The sequence below is a fragment of the Lepidochelys olivacea genome, assembly GCF_965140295.1.
Source record: "Lepidochelys olivacea isolate rLepOli2 genome assembly, chromosome: 9".
In the NCBI taxonomy this organism is placed as follows: Eukaryota; Metazoa; Chordata; order Testudines; family Cheloniidae; genus Lepidochelys; species Lepidochelys olivacea.
In genome coordinates, this window is record NC_140419.1 from 25738692 (window position 1) to 25757396 (window position 18705).

At 44.0% G+C, this 18705-nt stretch overlaps 1 protein-coding gene across 2 annotated transcripts in view; it reads right to left on the bottom strand.

The window, feature by feature from the left end:
* Positions 1–18705, bottom strand: part of ARHGEF26 (Rho guanine nucleotide exchange factor 26) — a 115464-nt gene that overhangs the window by 15882 nt on the left and 80877 nt on the right. For both annotated transcript variants that reach the window (XM_084639311.1, XM_084639310.1), the window contains exon 12: positions 12913–13122. In XM_084639311.1, the coding sequence (XP_084495437.1) occupies positions 12913–13122 (210 nt within the window). The remainder of the gene's footprint in view (positions 1–12912; positions 13123–18705) is intronic.

Genomic DNA, 18705 nt, shown 5'->3' on the forward strand with positions numbered 1-18705 from the left:
GTGAGAATAGAATATATTCCAACGAAAGGTGATTTTAAGTAGAAAAATTATTCAAGGAGGAATTTGACCAGGGTTAATACACTTACTGCTGCAAAAAGTGCGAGGGGCTTGGCTACACTTGCAAGTTAGAGTGCATTAAATCAGTCCCGGGCGCCCTAACTCCTGAGGTGTCCACACTGGCAAGGCACGTAAAGCTTCTGGACTCTGCAGCTGGAGCGCTCCCAGTAATCTACCTCCACCAGAAGCATAAAGCTTGATGTGCCCTGGTTGAAACGCCCAGGCGTCAGTGTGAACAAGGTGTTGCATTACTGTGCTGTGATTGGCCTCCAGAAACATCCCATAATCTCCTGAAGTCAAGTGGCCACTCTTGTCATTGTTTTGAACTTGGCTGCAGGCATGTGGATATCCCCTTTCAAAGCTCCGTTTCTGACAGCTGCCTGCTTATCTGCTCCGGGACAAGGCAAGCCGTTACTGTGGAATGCTGCGGCTGGGAGTGTGAGAGAGAGAGAGAGGCTGGGGGAGGAGGGTCTGCTGCTGTCTGAAGTTACAAGACAGCATGCTGACGCACTCTCTGATCCCCAAAACACACTGTCTCTCCCACCACATACACACCGTCACACTCCCTCCCTCACCATTTGAAAAGCATGCTGCAGCCACTTGCACACTGGGATAGCTACCACAATGCACTGCTCTTTGTGGCATTGCAAGAGCTGCTAATATGGCCACACCAGTGCACTTGCAGCTGACAGTGTAAATACATGGCAGCGTTTTCCCTGCTGCGGTCTCTGAAGGCTGGTTTAACTCCCGGCGCTCTACAAATTAGCTGTTACCACTCAAGAAAAATCTTGGAATCATTGTGGATAGTTCTCTGAAATCGTCCACTCAATGTGCAGCGGCAGTCAAAAAAGCGAACAGAATGTTGGGAATCATCAAGAAAGGGCTAGATAATAATACAGAAAATATCATATTGCCTCTATATAAATTCATGGTACTCCCACATCTTGAATACTGTGTGCAGATGTGGTTGCCCTATCTCAAAAAAGATATATTGGAATTGGAAAAGGTTCAGAAAAGGGCAACAAAAATGATGAAGGGTATAGATAGAACAGCTTCTGTATAAGGAGAGATTAATACGACTGGGACTTTTCAGCTTCGAAAAGAGATGACTAAGGGGGATATGATAGAGGTCTATGAAATCATGATTTTATAATAGGTAGGTGTGGAGAAAGTAAATTAGGAAGTGTTATTTACTCCTTCTCATAACACAAGAACTAAGGGTCACCAAATGAAATCAATAGGTAGTAGGTTTAAAACAAACACAAGAAAGTATTTTCTCACTCAACACATGTCAACCTTTGGAACTCCTTGCCAGAGGGTGTTGTGAAGGCCAATACTATAACGGGGTTCAAAAGGGAACTAGACAGATTCATGTAAGATAGGTCCACCAATGACTATTAGCCAGGATGGACAGGAATGGTGTCCCTAGGCTCTGTTCGCTAGAAGCTGGGATTGGGTGCCAGGGCATGGATCACTTGATGATAAACTGTCTGTTCATTAGATTGGGGCACTTGCCATTGGCCACTGTCAGAGGACAGAATACTGGGCTTGATGGACCTTAGGTCTGACCCAGTATGGCCATTCTTATGTTCTTATCTGCAAGTGTAGCCCAAGTCCAAGTGGCCAGGGCAGATACTGTAGACAGATAGATGGATATCACAACTGAGTATGTATGAACTTTGAGATTTCTCTCCCCTGAACACAATCTGAACAAAAACAGAAAATCTGGATTTTCCCTATTGTATTGTGTGTTGAAAAGCATCTGTTTACATTTCTGATTGAAGAAGTCACAAGTAATTAGCCAATAAATTAAGTCAAATATATATTTGCAGTTTGCAATGGATTGCTGGATGGATTCTGTAAGTGCTCAAACATCACGGTTCAAATCCTCAGCTGTGTAAATCAGCATGGCTACATAGGTTTCAATGGAGTTACACTGACTTAAATAAGCTAAGGATCTGGCCCTCTGACTGAAAACTCCCTTGTGTCTGGATGAAAACCAGATGAGTTTTCCATTTATAAATGCCCTACTCCAGTGTTTCTCAACAGCTGGTCCCCGAGATCTCCCTGACACAGTTTAGGAAGGCAGCAAGCCTGTCCCCAGTATCAAAAAGGCTGAGAAACACTTCCAGTCAGAGCCTCCTGGCAGGAAAAGCACAATACAAAGACCTGTATACGCCCCCAAGTGATTCTTCTCCATTTTAGAAGCAAGCACAGTTGCTGCCAAACTCTTAGATCATCTCAGACAATTGTTTTAGGCCTTGAGGTATGATAACCAGTGCATTCCTGGAGTTACTGCACGCCTTGGCTTCCCATCTCACTCCTTAAACCATCCAAGACAAACAGGCTATGCCTACACTGGGACTGGGAGCAAGCCTCCCAGCTAGGGTAGACAGATTCATCTAGCTCCACCCCCAACTGCAACATCCAGCTGGCTATTTGTAGTGTGCTAGCTTGAGCCCCTGAGCTAGCTAGCACAAGTCCGTCTACCCGCACTGGCTCACATGCGGCTGCAGTGCAGACATACCCATCCCTCCGCCACAAGATGTACTGCCTAGCATATTTTCTGCTGCTTATGTAACACAAACTGCAAAGTCATTTCACTATTCAGTGGGGGCTCTTGACATGGGTATGAAATTACTGACATCAAATCAGAATGCTTCAGTTGTAACCAGGTTCTATTTCAGAACACACTAGTTTCATATGCAAATCAGTTTTAATTATGTCGTTTTTTTCTCCTCTTCTAACTCTATTCCTGCTCTCTTACTGCATCAGAGCCTGAAGTAACTTCTGCTAGTAAGGGTATTGAATAGCGGTCTTCATACCTAGAGCTATGCCATTGTTTCAGGGACTGGAGAGTTGATAATCTTCATGGCACAGACATTCTGAGTTCTTGGCACCAAGATCTAATACAAACACGGTGGTACCTCATAACAGACAGATTTTTCAGTACCCAGGATTCTACCTCGTTCACTCAATATCCCTTGTCCTCCAGCACACAAGACCAATGAAGGAGGAGTTAAGAGCAAGTAACCACTGCATCACTGATGGCGGTACATCCCTGCAGTGGTGGATTAGCCACCGGGCCAATGGGGCCGGTGCCAATTGAGGCACCCCTGCACCCCGACCTGCTCCGCCCTTCCAGCACTCCTGCTGGGGAGTGGGATCGGAGCCCAGGGGCTTGCCCTGCTCCACCTGGCACTCCTGCCAGGGCACGGGGTCAGGGTACGGGGGCTTGCCCTGCTCTGCCCACCCAGCATTCCTGCCAGGGAGCAGGGGAAGCCCCCATGCCCCGAGCCCATTTCCCAACTGGAGCGGGGGGACTACAGGCAGAAGGGGCGCCCACTTGCTCTGGCCCAGGGCCCCACAAACCCCTAATCCGTCTCTGCATCCCTGATTCTTAGGGCTGAATGTATTTTCCCAGTACTAGGTAAAGTTTTAGTCTCGGCTGGAAATCAGCTACAAAAAAATTACTATTTATCCTATATTTATTCTCCTCTTAAAAATTATACCCATGGACTACAGGCTTTTAAAAAAGCTCTATTTATTCTGAATTCATGGCCCGTGAACTAACACAGCTCCTTCTTGAAACAACTCCACATGTGAGACATCAGAACACCTTCATGAACTATTGGGGGGACTCAGTCTTGGGTTCAAGGACTTAGTGCACCTCTAACATATTTCAGAATCAACACAACAAATACGATCACATGCATTATTAAGGCTGTTTACCAAACTGAAGTATAACCAGTGAATAAACATCTAAAAAGAAGAGTTTGTTTACACAGACTCAGTGCAATGTAATCAACTGTGTGCTGTATGGTTAGTCATAAAATGCAGAGATATATAATTACTCAATCCTTTCATGACAGGATTATATGAGACAACGGCTGCCTAGTTTGGATTTATTGTTTCTAAAAAGAGTCTCTCTATAAAAATGAGTTAATGATAGCAGATTAACCTGTAGCAAACAGGAGTGGAAGTTTCTGACAATGCAAAAAAATATTTCATATACATAGGTATGTTTTACAGAACGTATAAGAAAATGACTTTAAGTGGTGTAATTCACCCACATCTCACTATGAAAATTGACTCCTAACAGCTGGGTTTAGCACCTTGGACTGTGCCCCTGAAGCAATTTCCCCCCCTGAAGTCCATAATGTAACTCACTCACATCCACTGTGATAATTAAACACCACCATTTCCACCAAGATGTTTTAAGGCAGTTTTCATCCACCTAAAAGTAGACACATCTCAAAGTGTCTTACGAAGGTGGGAAAGGGTTATCCGCTCTTCACAGATGGGAAACTCTGACACAAAGGGGCGACTGACCCAAGATCACATTACAAAGTCAGTAGCAGAGCAAACAAAACTCAGGTCTCATGACTGCCAGTCTTGGGTTCTATCCAGTGGATCATGGTGCCTCCATGAATCTATGGCCACACTAAGGATTTTGGAGAAGGCCAGCAAGATGGTTCTTTGGGTCTCCTCTAACTCAAACTTAACTGTCTCATTTCTCATAGTAGGGTAATGATTTATGAGCAGCCACTGCCCTTCTCTGCTGCAGGATAAGTGGAGCCCAGCTCCATCTATATCTGCCAATACAGTTATATTTTCAGATTTATCCCTTGAAAAATGGTTGATTTGAAGGCTCCTAGGCCCTGCCCCCATCAGCCAGAAGGCTGTGCATAAATTCTAGTGAATTCTGCTTTCATCTCTAACCCAATTTTTAATCCAGAATAGGTAGTAATATCCATATTAACGTAAGTGCTCAAAATACCCATCACATATTTTTCCGCAAAGCATGGAGATCGATGTCTGCCAATGAAGTATAATTTTATTTATGCTCCTTTATTGAAAACACTAACTTCTCCATTTTTGTGTCATTTGACACTTTTCTTCTTCTCCCTTTCACCTCACTCACTCCATCCACCGCCATATTTTATTTTTTCCTCTTTTTAATATTCCCTTTTCTCTAATTTAATTCTATTTCATATTCACCTACCTTCTGTTTTTAAACTGTCCAGGAAAACCTGAAGATCTGTGACAAAACACCATTCATGAACAACATTCAGATTGTGCCTAGATTTTACCTAAAGGCTTGTATACATTTAGTTCACAGCAGGCTGGGCGACTCAACCCCATACTAGCTTGCCTCATACTAACTTTCTGCGTGGAGCTTACTTTAATTTTCTCCCACTGCAAAGTGGGGTTGATCAAAGCACACTAACAAATTATTAGTGCACATTTGCAGGGTTCACATGGACAGTTAGTGCATGGCAGGCTAGTGCAGAGTAGATTCACACCTAAGCTTGTGGCAAAAAATGTTCATGTAGACAAGCCCTTAGATCAGTGGTTCTCACTTTTGTACTGGTGACCCCTTTCACACAGCAAGCCTCTCAGTGCGACACCCCTTATTAATTAAAAAAAACTTTAAAAATATTTAACACTATTATAAATGCTGGAGGCAAAGCGGGGGCTTGGAGGTGGAGGCTGAGAGCTCATGACCCCCATGTAATAACCTCACGACCCCTTGAGGGGTCACAAGCCCCAGTTTGAGACCCCCTGCCTTAGATAGATGAAATATTTAACAGCTAACATTTGTATCCTCAGAATGACTCTACTGCTAAGACATGTAAGTCTTTTTTCATTTGCTAAAGTCACTGACTGACAGAGGCCAACTCACCACAGTTTACATCCGCAACAGCATTGAGTTTGGGTTTGAGGTATGCTAGGTTAAAATTAATTTCACTGTTATATCCTGTTTTGTGGTCAGAGAGGTTTGGCAAAAATCGCTTACAACTTTTGAACAATGAGTTTGACATAAAGTAACCTTCTACACTTAACTGCTGGGTTATCATCACTAGAAGAATGCATGACCCATGGTTTAAAACATAACGGTATTTTCTGTTTCAATATGTATTTGACTCTTTCATGCTTCTGAAAGAAGAGACAGTGAGGTAGTGAAATGTTTCATTTATCCAGAGGCAGACAGAGATATTACCTCTCATTAGGGTTTTCCCTTAATGTTCAAACTTTAGCCCTCCCCTAAGAGCAGGAGTAACAAACCACTTTGTCCTCAATCACTCTTGAGGAAGTCTGATCGACATGATCAGCTGGAGAAATAACAACCGTTCAAAGACTGATAAGATCAGGTAAATCAGGGTTGTGATCTTGAGGAAGAGGCAGTAAAAATTAGTTTTAAGAGGCCAAACACCCTGCATAAAATTGTTTGCATGTACAATGGCCACTATCACCTAGCCAGATTTAGTTAATCTCTGTTGAACACATACACATTGGCACCTTTAAAAAGGACTTAAGGCTGCAGTCAGTGGAAAATTATCTGGGTAAGGTTGATGTTGAAAGTTGCAGGAGTGGAAATAAGGAAAACACTTTTCACTTTGAACTCTCATGAAAACTTTTTGTGAGTGATATTTCACCTGAGCCTTCGGTGACCATTCTGAAAGATTCTGCTTTGGTAAAGCTGCCAGAGGTAATGACTTATATACACAGGGCCTTGCACCCTCTACAATTCCTTGTTCAGTGAATTGAACGTGGAATTTGGCATTTTGCCAACTTGCTGCAGAATTTCATGTTCTGGCCATGGAATCTGCCCTTTGGATGTAGCCAGGCACCTGGCATTTTGTTCTTTCTGCCCTGCTGGGATCTAGCTGCAGCTTCCTCTTTCTGTGCTGCTCTTGCCAGAAGGGGAAGTCTCACTAGCCACACATTCTCCTGCCCTATTGCCCACAGAAGGAGACAGAAAGCAGGACAACAGCTCTCCTGGCTTGTCAGGACTGCCCTTGCCTATTTTTAAAAGTGTGTGCTCTGGTGCAGGTGACAGTCTTGGGCTGAGCTGTAGGTACTGAGCAGAGCTCAGCAGTCATCCTATACTCTAGTCATAGAACTCCACAGAACCTAACAGCCAGCAATTAATTATGCTAGTGCAAAACTGCAGATAGCTACATATTACCATTATCTCAAGTATGGAGAAGTTTGCATCTAAGTTCTCTTATACTGATGCAGGTTTCAGAGTAGCAGCCGTGTTAGTCCGTATCCACAAAAAGGAGTACTTGTGGCACCTTAGGGACTAACAAATCTATTTGAGCATAAGCTTTTGGGAGCTACAGCTCACTTCATTGGATGCCGATACTGCTGTAGAAATGGTCTCTAATGCACTCCACAGAGTTTTGTAGTGTACAGATGTCAAATAATATCCCAGGCTAACATTTCATATTACTCTAAGTATGGGCTGTATCTTGACGTGGGTTGACATTATATAATTTGCATACACATTCAGAGCACAGGAGCATCCATATAGTCTCTTTGTCTTGTTCTAATTTACCATGGCTCCAGTCAAGTTACTGATCTGACTAGTGAGACATAATTATATGAGCTTAATCAGCTCAAAGAACAGATATTCTGATTGGAAAAAGATAAAAAAACCCTACCTGTACAGAACCTGGAGTAGAATTCATTTGATACACATGAAAGAAATACACGAATTTCCCTAGGAGGCAAATTCAAGTGCCACTATAACTGCTCCCTTAACTGTTATGGGTAGAATTTTGCATATTCTTTGTTTCTATGCCATTTTGGTCGAACACATTATAAAACTATAATAAACAGCGACTCCAACACTTAAAAACCACAAGTAAATCACATACTGTACATACTTCTAAAATCTTGTATGAGCCAACAATATGCAGCTTACTTCTACTGTAAGATAAACAGGTTAAGTTATTATGTTTGATCAATACATTGTCTTGCAGAGTGGGTCCGGAATTGAAAATGCTGTTTCATTGAAACCAACATTTTTGGGGGGAAAGGGTCAGTTTAATCAGCATCAGAGAGCAGTCACAGCATCCTAGAATAGTCGGTAGCCCAATGGCTAGGGCACTCACCTGGGATGTGGGAAAAGCAGGTTCAAGTTCCTGCTCTGCCGGATTCAGGCTACTTGCTATTCTGGTGCGGGTCTCTCCATCTCCTCACAAAAAAAACCTCAAGGTAGAATGAGGAATTTTTGAAATCACAAATTTTTTCACAGGATGGTAAAACAGCTTCTGGCCCAGCCCTACTATCCAGTGCAGTTAGTGTAATGGCTTAGCCCTGGTCTACACTAGGACTTTAGGTCGAATTTAGCAGCGTTAAATCGACGTAAACCTGCACCCGTCCACACGATGAAGCCCTTTATTTCAACTTAAAGGGCTCTTAAAATCGATTTCCTTATTCCATCCCTGACAAGTGGATTAGCCTTGCTGTGTCGAATTTGGGGTACTGTGGACACAATTCGATGGTATTGGCCTCCAGGAGCTATCCCAGAGTGCTCCATTGTGACTGCTCTGGACAGCACTCTCAACTCAGATGCACTGGCTAGGTAGACAGGAAAAGAACTGCAAACTTTTGCATCTCATTTCCTGTTTGGCCAGCATGGCAAGCTGCAGGTGACCATGCAGAGCTCATCAGCAGAGGTGACCATGATGGAGTTCCAGAATCGCAAAAGAGCTCCAGCATGGACTGAACGGGAGGTACGGGATCTGATCGCTGTATGGGGAGAGGAATCCGTGCTATCAGAACTCCGTTCCAGTTTTCGAAATGCCAAAACCTTTGTCAAAATCTCCCAGGGCATGAAGGACAGAGGCCATAACAGGGACCCGAAGCAGTGCCACGTGAAACTTAAGGAGCTGAAGAAAGCCTACCAGAAAACCAGAGAGGCGAACGGCCGCTCCGGATCAGAGCCCCAAACATGCCGCTTCTTTGATGAGCTGCATGCCATTTTAGGGGGTTCAGCCACCACTACCCCAGCCGTGTTGTTTGACTCCTTCAATGGAGATGGAGGCAACAAGGAAGCAGGTTTTGGGGACGAAGAAGATGAGGAGGAGGAGGAGGTTGTAGATAGCTCACAGCAAGCAAGCGGAGAAAAAGGTTTTCCCGACAGCCAGGAACTGTTTCTCACTCTGGACCTGGAGTCAGTACCCCCCGAACCCACCCAAGGCTGCCTCCTGGACCCGGCAGGCGGAGAAGGGACCTCCGGTGAGTGTACCTTTTAAAATACTATACATGGTTTAAAAGCAAGCATGTGAAAGGATTAATTTGCCCTGGCATTCGTGGCTCTCCTGGATGTACTCCCAAAGCCTTTGCAAAAGGTTTCTGGGGAGGGCAGCCTTATTGCGTCCTTCATGGTAGGAAACTTTACCACTCCAGGCCACTAACACGTACTCGGGAATCACTGTACAACAAAGCATTGCAGTATATGTTTGCTGGCGTTCAAACAACATCTGTTCTTTATCTCTCTCTGTTATCCTCAGGAGAGTGAGATATCATTCATGGTCACCTGGTTGAAATAGGGTGCTTTTCTTCAGGGGACACTCAGAGGAGCCCATTGCCTGTGGCTGAACAGAAATGTTCCCCGCTGTTAGCCACGGGGAGGGTTGAGGGGGTAGCCACGCGGTGGGGGGAGGCAAAATGCAACCTTGTAACGAAAGCACATGTGCTATTATGTAATGTTAAAAGCAAGGTTTACCCTGAAAGAGCGTAGCCACTGTTTTATAAAATGTGTCTTTTTAAATACCGCTGTCCCTTTTATTTCTTCCACCAGCTGCATGTGCTTCAATGATCACAGGATCTTCTCCTTCCCAGAGGCTAGTGAAGATTAGAAAGAAAAAAAAAAAAAACACACTCGTGATGAAATGTTCTCTGAGCTCATGCTGTCCTCCCACACTGACAGAGCACAGACGAATGCGTGGAGGCAAATAATGTCAGAGTGCAGGAAAGCACAAAATGACCAGGAGGAGAGGTGGTGGGCTGAAGAGAGTAAGTGGCGGGCTGAAGACAGGGCTGAAGCTCAAATGTGGCAGCAGCGTGATGAGAGGAGGCAGGATTCAATGCTGAGGCTGCTGGAGGACCAAACCAGTATGCTCCAATGTATGGTTGAGCTGCAGCAAAGGCAGCTGGAGCACAGACTGCCACTATAGCCCCTGTGTAACCAACCGCCCTCCTCCCCAAGTTCCATAGCCTCCACACCCAGATGCCCAAGAACGCAGTGGGGGGGCCTCCGGCCAACCAGCCACTCCACCACAGAGGATTGCCCAAAAAAAAGAAGGCTGGCATTCAATAAATTTTAAAGTTGTAAACTGTTAAAGTGCTGTGTGGCATTTTCCTTCCCTCCTCCACCACCCCTCCTGGGCTACCTTGGTAGTCATCCCCCTATTTGTGCGATGAATGAACAAAGAATGCATGAATGTGAAGCAACAATGACTTTATTGCCTCTGCAAGCGGTGATCGAAGGGAGGAGGGGAGGGTGGTTAGCTTACAGGGAAGTAGAGTGAACCAAGGGGAGGGGGGTTTCATCAAGGAGAAACAAAGAGAACTCTCAGATATTGTGGAGCACACAGCAAGCAGTAATAACAGTGGGAATATTGGTTTCGCTGAGGTCTAAGCGAGTCAGTAAACTGCGCCAGCGCGCCTTTAAACGTCCAAATGCACATTCTACCACCATTCTGCACTTGCTCAGCCTGTAGTTGAACAGCTCCTGACTACTGTCCAGGCTGCCTGTGTACGGCTTCATGAGCCAAGGCATTAAGGGGTAGGCTGGGTCCCCAAGGATACATATAGGCATTTCAACATCCCCAACAGTTATTTTCTGGTCTGGGAATAAAGTCCCTTCCTGCAGCTTTTGAAACAGACCAGAGTTCCTGAAGATGCGAGCGTCATGTACCTTTCCCGGCCATCCCACGTTGATGTTGGTGAAACGTCCCTTGTGATCCACCAGAGCTTGCAGCACTATTGAAAAGTACCCCTTGTGGTTTATGTACTCGCAGGCTTGGTGCTCCGGTGCCAAGATAGGGATATGGGTTCCGTCTATGGCCCCACCACAGTTAGGGAATCCCATTGCAGCAAAGCCATCCACTATGACCTGCACATTTCCCAGGGTCACTACCCTTGATATCAGCAGATCTTTGATTGCGTGGGCTACTTGCATCACAGCAGCCCCCACAGTAGATTTGCCCACTCCAAATTGATTCCCAACTGACCGGTAGCTGTCTGGCGTTGCAAGCTTCCACAGGGCTATTGCCACTCGCTTCTCAACTGTGAGGGCTGCTCTCATCTTGGTATTCATGAGCTTCAGGGCAGGGGAAAGCAAGTCACAAAGTTCCATGAAAGTGCCCTTATGCATGCAAAAGTTTCGTAGCCACTGGGAATCGTCCCAGACCTGCAACACTATGCGGTCCCACAAGTCTGTGCTTGTTTCCCGAGCCCAGAATCAGCGTTCCACAGCATGAACCTGGCCCATTAGCACCATGATGCATGCATTGCCAGGGCCCATGCTTTCAAAGAAATCTGCGTCCATGTCCTGATCACTCACGCGACCGCACTGACGTCGCCTACTCGCCCGGTATCACTCTGCCAGGGTCTGGTGCCGCATATACTGTTGGATAATGCGTGTGATGTTGAATGTGCTCCTAATTGCCAAAGTGAGCTGAGCGGCCTCCATGCTTGCCTTGGTATGGCGTCCGCACTGAAAAAAGGCGCGGAACGATTGTCTGCCATTGCTCTGACGGAGGCAGGGGCGACTGATGACATGGCTTACAGGGTTGGCTTCAGGGAATTAAAACCAACAAACGGGGTGGCTTTACATCAATGAGTAACTTTTCTTATTGGAACAAGCAGGTTGGTCTGGCCTCATATTGATACATGGCTAGATTTACTTCGCTGCACCTTTTCTGTGAGTGACTGCAGTGTGACCTAGAGGAATGAGTCCCCTAGATGGGGGACGGGGGGGAAGCAAATGAGTACAAAACAAAACTGGTCTATTTCTTGTTTTGATCCACTCCATCTATCTTTTACATCTTTGGCTGGCAGCAGACGGTGCAGAAGGACTGCAAGCCATCCACATCTCATGGCTGCTTGGCAGAGGACGGTGCAGTAGGACTGCTAGCAATCCGTATCGCCTGCCTGCTCATCATAAGATGGTTCAATAGGACTGACTGCAGGACTAAAGAGAATGACCTGATCAAGTCACTCCAATTTTAGTCCCTGCGCCCATGTTTGCCCAGGCGCTCCTGGCCAATGTGGCCAGGAGCACCGCGGACATGACGATGACGGCTACCAGTCGTATTGTACTGTCTGCTGCCACAAGGCAATGGGTTGATGCTGTTGTGTAGCAATGCAGTACCACGTCTGCCAGCACCCAGGAGACATACAGTGACAGTTACCTGAGCGGGCTCCATGCTTGCCGTGGTATGGCGTCTGCACAGGTAACTCAGGAAAAAAGGTGCGAAACAATTGTCTGCCCTTGCTTTCATGGAGGGAGGGAGGGAACGGGGACCTGACGATATGTACCCAGAACCACCCGCGACAATGTTTTAGCCCCATCAGGCATTGGGATCTCAACCCAGAATTCCAATGGACAGCGGAGACTGCAGGAACTGTGGGATAACTACCCGCAGTGCAACACTCCGGAAGTCGACTCTAGCCTTGGTACTGTGGAAGCACTCCGCCGAGTTAATGCACTTAGAGCATTTTCTGTGGGGACACACACACACTCGAATATATAACACCGATTTCTAAGAAACCGAGTTCTATAAATTCGACCTAATTTCGTAGTGTAGACATACCCTTACACTGTCCAGAGAGATATCTGGATTTGACAGCAGTTCCATTTTGTTTTGTTACTTTGACCACTACAGTTTAGGCCTCTCATCAAGATGCTGTATGGGGACTCTGCTATGTTTTTTAGACTTGCTGAACAAAACAGTAGAATTGAAGAAGCTCCAGCACCTTAGATAAAAGAAAAATGCCTCAAATGGGAGGAGAAGGAAGGAGAGTTGGAGAAGTTTTTAGTTATCTACTTACTGAGTCTCGGTCCCCAGTAGCATCTCTACCTTCTCTCCTGCATGGTTGCTAAGGACAGTTAATCTGAAGAGGTGACTTGTAGAGCTCTGCCGCGAGTACAACATAGTGGAACTGTTCTTTACAGGTGAGGAATTCAGCTCCTCACTGTCACATTGTTCAACCAACAGCTGGTCCCTCAAGGAATAATCTGTGACATTGTAGCTCTCCTCACTGCAAAACAAGGAAAAAAACCTAACACTTTTGCTCAGAGTAAACAATTCTCCACTAAACGTGTCAAGAAGCAAATTCAGGAGTAGCACCCATTTCCAATGCTTTTCTATGGCACATTATTCTTCTGACACTTTCAGCCCTTTAGCAAAAAAAATTTTTTCAAAAATTTACAAAGCATCTGCTTGTCAAAGATGCAGAAGAAATTAATCTTTGCGCTTTAAGGCACTTCAGTCAGAAGCACAGTTTACATGGCTTTGACACTCCTTGGGTGATGTAAGCTTACCTTACTCCATAGCAAATGGAGAATAATGTCTTCTGGTTTATTTTCTGTAACTCCTAAGCAATACCTGACATCCAAAAGCAACTCTGTTTTAGAATATAATTTACTAGAATGTTACACACTTTGTTGCTTCTGTAGGCTGAGCACACTACACACACCAGGGGCTCTTTTGCCCCCCCCCCCATACCTCTCTGTATGCCACCCTACCATCTACTTCTATTTCAGGGACTCCTTGCAACCTCCACCCTCATGCCAGGGACCCTGTGCACCTCCCCTTCCCCCACACCGGGGGCTCTCTGTCCCCCTCATGGCCCCCATCGCCCATATAATTGTCCCTCACGCTTCCCCTAATTGCAGCTCTCTGGGTGCTCCTTCATACCGCTCTTTCCCTCTACACCAGGGTCCCCCATTGTTCCACCATCACGGGTTCTGTATTCTGCCCCCCCTTCCCATCTTCTTTCCCCTGCCCACTCAGTATGTACCCCAGGCCCCCCACAAGAGAGCTCTCCATTCTCTCCCACTGCCAGAGGTTTTGTTTCTGTTTACCCCCCCCGCCCGTTTCTCCCATGGCCACGCCCCCCATTTCTCCCTCAATCATGCCAAGGGCTCTTTGAGCTTCCCCATTCCCTTCTTCCCCCATCGTTCTTTTTCCCCCACCCCACTTTCTGGCTCGGAGAGAAGTCATTCAGAGTGTCAATATTTTTTTAACTGTATTAGGAGGCTGAGTAAAGCTAAGCTGAGCTGGAGGGTATTACGCTGGAAGAGGTTAATTGTTGCCATCTTTGACCTACAGACAATTACAAAGGTGGCTGAAGTGCTGTGTGTGCTAACCAGATGCCTGGGGCACTGTGTACCCCTCATTACTCTCATTTGGTTTCCTTTTTTTTTTTTTAAAATATATTTTCACTAAAATAGGGTTCTACCCAATGATTCCTAGGACAGTCCCTGAAATTTTGGACTTGATCAGATGCAACATTCAGAAGTTAGCACATTACAAAAACAAATAGAGAAATGCCACTGAATCCATTAAACAGAATATACTTTCCCCACTTCCATTTTTCAAGTTTCCAAAAGTACGAACGCCTACATTTATAATGGATTGTGCAATATAATAAACCTGTGTTTAAAAAGGAGGCAGAGAAAATGATGCTTTTTTGTTAAGCTTCCTGTTAATCTGCATGTACAGGAGCTGGACCACAATCTATTTTTACAAAGTTTCAAAACTTGCTATATGGTCATAACACCATTATGGCTTCAAACGAATAGTTGATAACTGCTGTCACCTATTCTTCTCACCTTGTACTGGTCTTGCTGAAATACAGTATAGTAATGTATATCTTTTAGACATGATCTCTTTTCCCATATGAGATAAATAAAAAGATACTATCTATTCTAGTGACTACAAAAAACAAGACCACTGTGCATGCTCGATAACGGCACTAAAAGTATTCAAAGACACACTGACAAGAGGTAGAGCTCCAAAGCTCCACTTTACCTTACAATGCTTATTATGAGGTGGCTTTGGGGAAGAAGGTGGGCATGGATATGTCATCTGAATTCTATAAAGATACGTATTTTAAGATACTACTTTTCATTTTTTTTTTTAAAAAGTGATACTCTAAAACAATACGTGTGTACCTCCGTGCAGGCTCTGAAAGCAGCTGTTAACTGACAAACACTCTTTACACTGCTAAGCACATTCCTGACAAAAATAATCAGAGGATTCTGGTGCGAAAGAACTAATAAATTATGGCTGCCTACAAATAAATACACCACAGATGTCAGCTAACCACACACATTGGGTAAAAGATATTTGGAAACGGAAGAACTCAGGACCTCTTTTCAGTCAGGTAAGGATAGGCTGCACTAGTTCAGACAGTGGTGGTGGTGGGGGGAGGTGTAGAGGGGAAAACAAACATGAGAAGATGCGACATTCCATATAGTAGAGGGTGGTGGAGCGTGCGCACGCTGTTTGTTACAAACCAAGGAAGCAAATAAAACGAAGCACCATTAGCACCTGAAGCACTACTCTGAATCGTATTCCAGGATTATCTGGACATGCAATAGCACTTTATATATACATTTCTGCATTACTTTTGTTTAGGGTTACTAAAAAATACGATTTTAAAAAATCGGTTACCCAAGCACCAACACTTAAAAACTGACACTCCTTCTCCCTAAACAACTTAGCCATTCATTCTCCTAAATCTGAACTACTCTAGCTAATCAAAAAATCTCTCTTTGCCATGCCTTCAGCTGTTGCGTAAGAGAATGCCTGGTCAGGTCATCTTGTTACTTGAAGTTTCTGTGCGCTGTCAGTAAACAGTTACTTCAACCCCTCCAGGGCCCCAATCCATTAACATTTATCTGTGACAACAGGTGCCTGAACTGTGGAGTCTCCAGACATCTTCAGAAACATGCCTAAGCACTCCACACTGTGAATCCAAGCTAGTTTCTTTTATATTTGTTGTTTTAGCCAACTTATTCATTCATGTCCAATTAGTATAAAGAAATGCTAGAAAAGCCTTTCAAGGAGAAGTTCATCTTAATTACATTTCCAGTTCTTTAAATTGTTTACCTGCATTCAGCTACCAAAACATGAGTTAAGGATCATTTAAAAGAATTTGCACCACTTACTTTGGAAACAGAATTGCTCAGCTAGAAAAAAGGCACATTGAAAGCCTTTTTTCCTTGCATTGGAGAGTGTGTGTGTGTTTCCCGTAATTGTCTTATATGGGATTGTAAATTCATCAGCTGTTCATCAAGATGAGATACTTTTTAAAGGCAGCTGATAACTACCTAGCTCTATCAGTTTCAGTAAGGCTACTCTGGATTGTAAACTGTGACAAGGCCCCCACTACTAAAACCAGGCATGGTCATTTTGCAGATTTATTGCCCCCCAAGGGCTTGATGAAACAAAGAAAAATCCCAAATCTACTAATCTTCTGTACAGCAGCACAGAAAAAAAGGATCTCATGGTCAATATATTTCTCAATTGTTTTTGATTGTGCAGTAAGAAATTCTCCTTAGTTCAAACCAGTATAGTATTTATAGTTATACGAGCTATACTGGTATGGACTACTAATCCACGAATTAACCAGTCGCCAGGATCTGAACCAATTAGATACTAACCATCTAGCAATGAGATATGAATAGAAGACAATAATAATTCTAGGTTTCACAGTAACTGCTCTGTTTAATTTCAGAATGTTTGCTTTATTCAGCTCCCCTTAAACAGATAATCCAACTGAACCATTGCTCTTTCAGAGACTGACTCGAAGTGAGCTGTAGCTCACGAAAGTTTATGCTCAAATAAATTGGTTAGTCTCTAAGGTGCCACAAGTACTCCTTTTCTTTTTGCGAATACAGACTAACACGGCTGTTACTCTGAAATCTCTCTCTTCAGCGAGTCAAAATCCATACTAAAGCTTAGTCAAGTCATGGACTTCACTTATGGCCAAAAGGGTACAATATGAGTTGCACGGCTCCACTGAGGTACAATCTATTCTGTAGGTCTTTCCTTATTGTCTGCAGTAGAGAGATAACAGACGTGGACAGTGGTAATAGCTGAAGTCTGAAAAACAAACTGATTCAGGATAATAGGTGGATATATACAGAAAACTGAACACCTTTTAAGATGAATTCTACGTATTTCATAAGAATGCCCATAAATCCTTATCAATTCAACAGTATAATAGTAAATGAATCTACATTCATATGAAGAAATGCATTTTTAATCAACTTCAGAATATTTGCTACAATGGAACAGCGCAAAAGTCCATTCTGCCTCAAAGCATGAGCCCCTCCTGATGCTTTAGTTCCCTGTGAAGCACTAGGACCATTCTTTTCTGCCCTACATAGCGAGCGGTTTATGACTGAAATTTGTGAATTAGTAGTCCCTGCCAGCATAGTTTATGTAACTATGAATATTCTTCTTATTCACTCACTGGGATTGTTTACACACATATTTACTTTTGTTCTACACAATCTCCAAACACTTATTTTATAACTTTGTGAGAGCAAATTTCTAAGAGATTTAGGGATTGAACAAAAGTCTGTTTGCATTATATTCTGGTGCCTCCAAAGAGTGTGTGTTTTGCCCCTACTGATGTTGGCAGATATACATCAATTCACAAGCACATGCACTGTCCAATACAAGATGGGAGACTGAAGTCATTAATTGCCTGAAAATACTGGATGCAAGCCCTGACAAAAGTTGCATAACTATTTAGCACTAAAAAGATTAAACAGCAACTCAATCAACATCCCATTTTGGATTATCTAATATCTATGTTCATCTTTTTGAGATTACAGTAACGTTGATGCTTATTTCCAAGAAGTTCTTTCAAGCTTTCTTCTCTAAGCAGTAAATCACACAAAACAGACAAGAGTACAGCCCCAAGGTATAAGATTTTACATCGCACACAATCATATTATTGTACAACCATGCAAGATAAAATCAGCACCCAGTCAAATCAGAACATATAGTATATGCTTCTTCCCACACACAACTAGAGACTTTTCCCCCTGTCAAGGTTCCTTCTCCACTCTGAATCCTAGGGTATGGATGTGGGGACCTGCATGAAAGACCCCCCCCCCAAGCTTATTCTTACCAGCTTAGGTTTAATGCTGCCACCTCCAAAGCGTTACACAAAGAACAGGGGAAGTGCCCACTTGGAACCACCCCACCCCCCAAATATTCCCCCACGCACTAACCCCCTTTCCTAGGGAAGGCTTGATAAAAATCCTCACCAATTTGCATAGTAGAACACAGACCCAAACCCTTGGATCTTAAGAACAATGAAAAGCAATCAGGTTCTTAAAAGAAGAATTTTAATTGAAGAAAAAGTAAAAGAATCATCTCTGTAAAATCAGCATGGTAAATACCTTATAGGGTAATCAGATTCAAAACATGGAGAATCCCTCTAGGCAAAACCTTAAGTTAGAAAAAGACACAAAAACAGGAATATACATTCCATTCAGCACAACTTATTTTCTCAGCCATTTAAACAAAACAGAATCTAACGCATAACTAACTAGATTGCTTACTGACTTTTTACAGGAGTTCTGACCTGCATTCCTGCTCTGGTCCCGGCAAAAGCATCACACAGACAGAGAGAATCCTTTGTCCCCCCACCCCATACAGCTTTGAAAGTATCTTGTCTCCTCATTGGTCATTTTGGTCAGGTGCCAGCAAGGTTATCTTAGCTTTTTAACCCTTTACAGGTGAAAGGGTTTTTCCTCTGGCCAGAAGGGATTTAAAGGTGTTTACCCTTCCATTTATATTTACGACACCCCCTTTT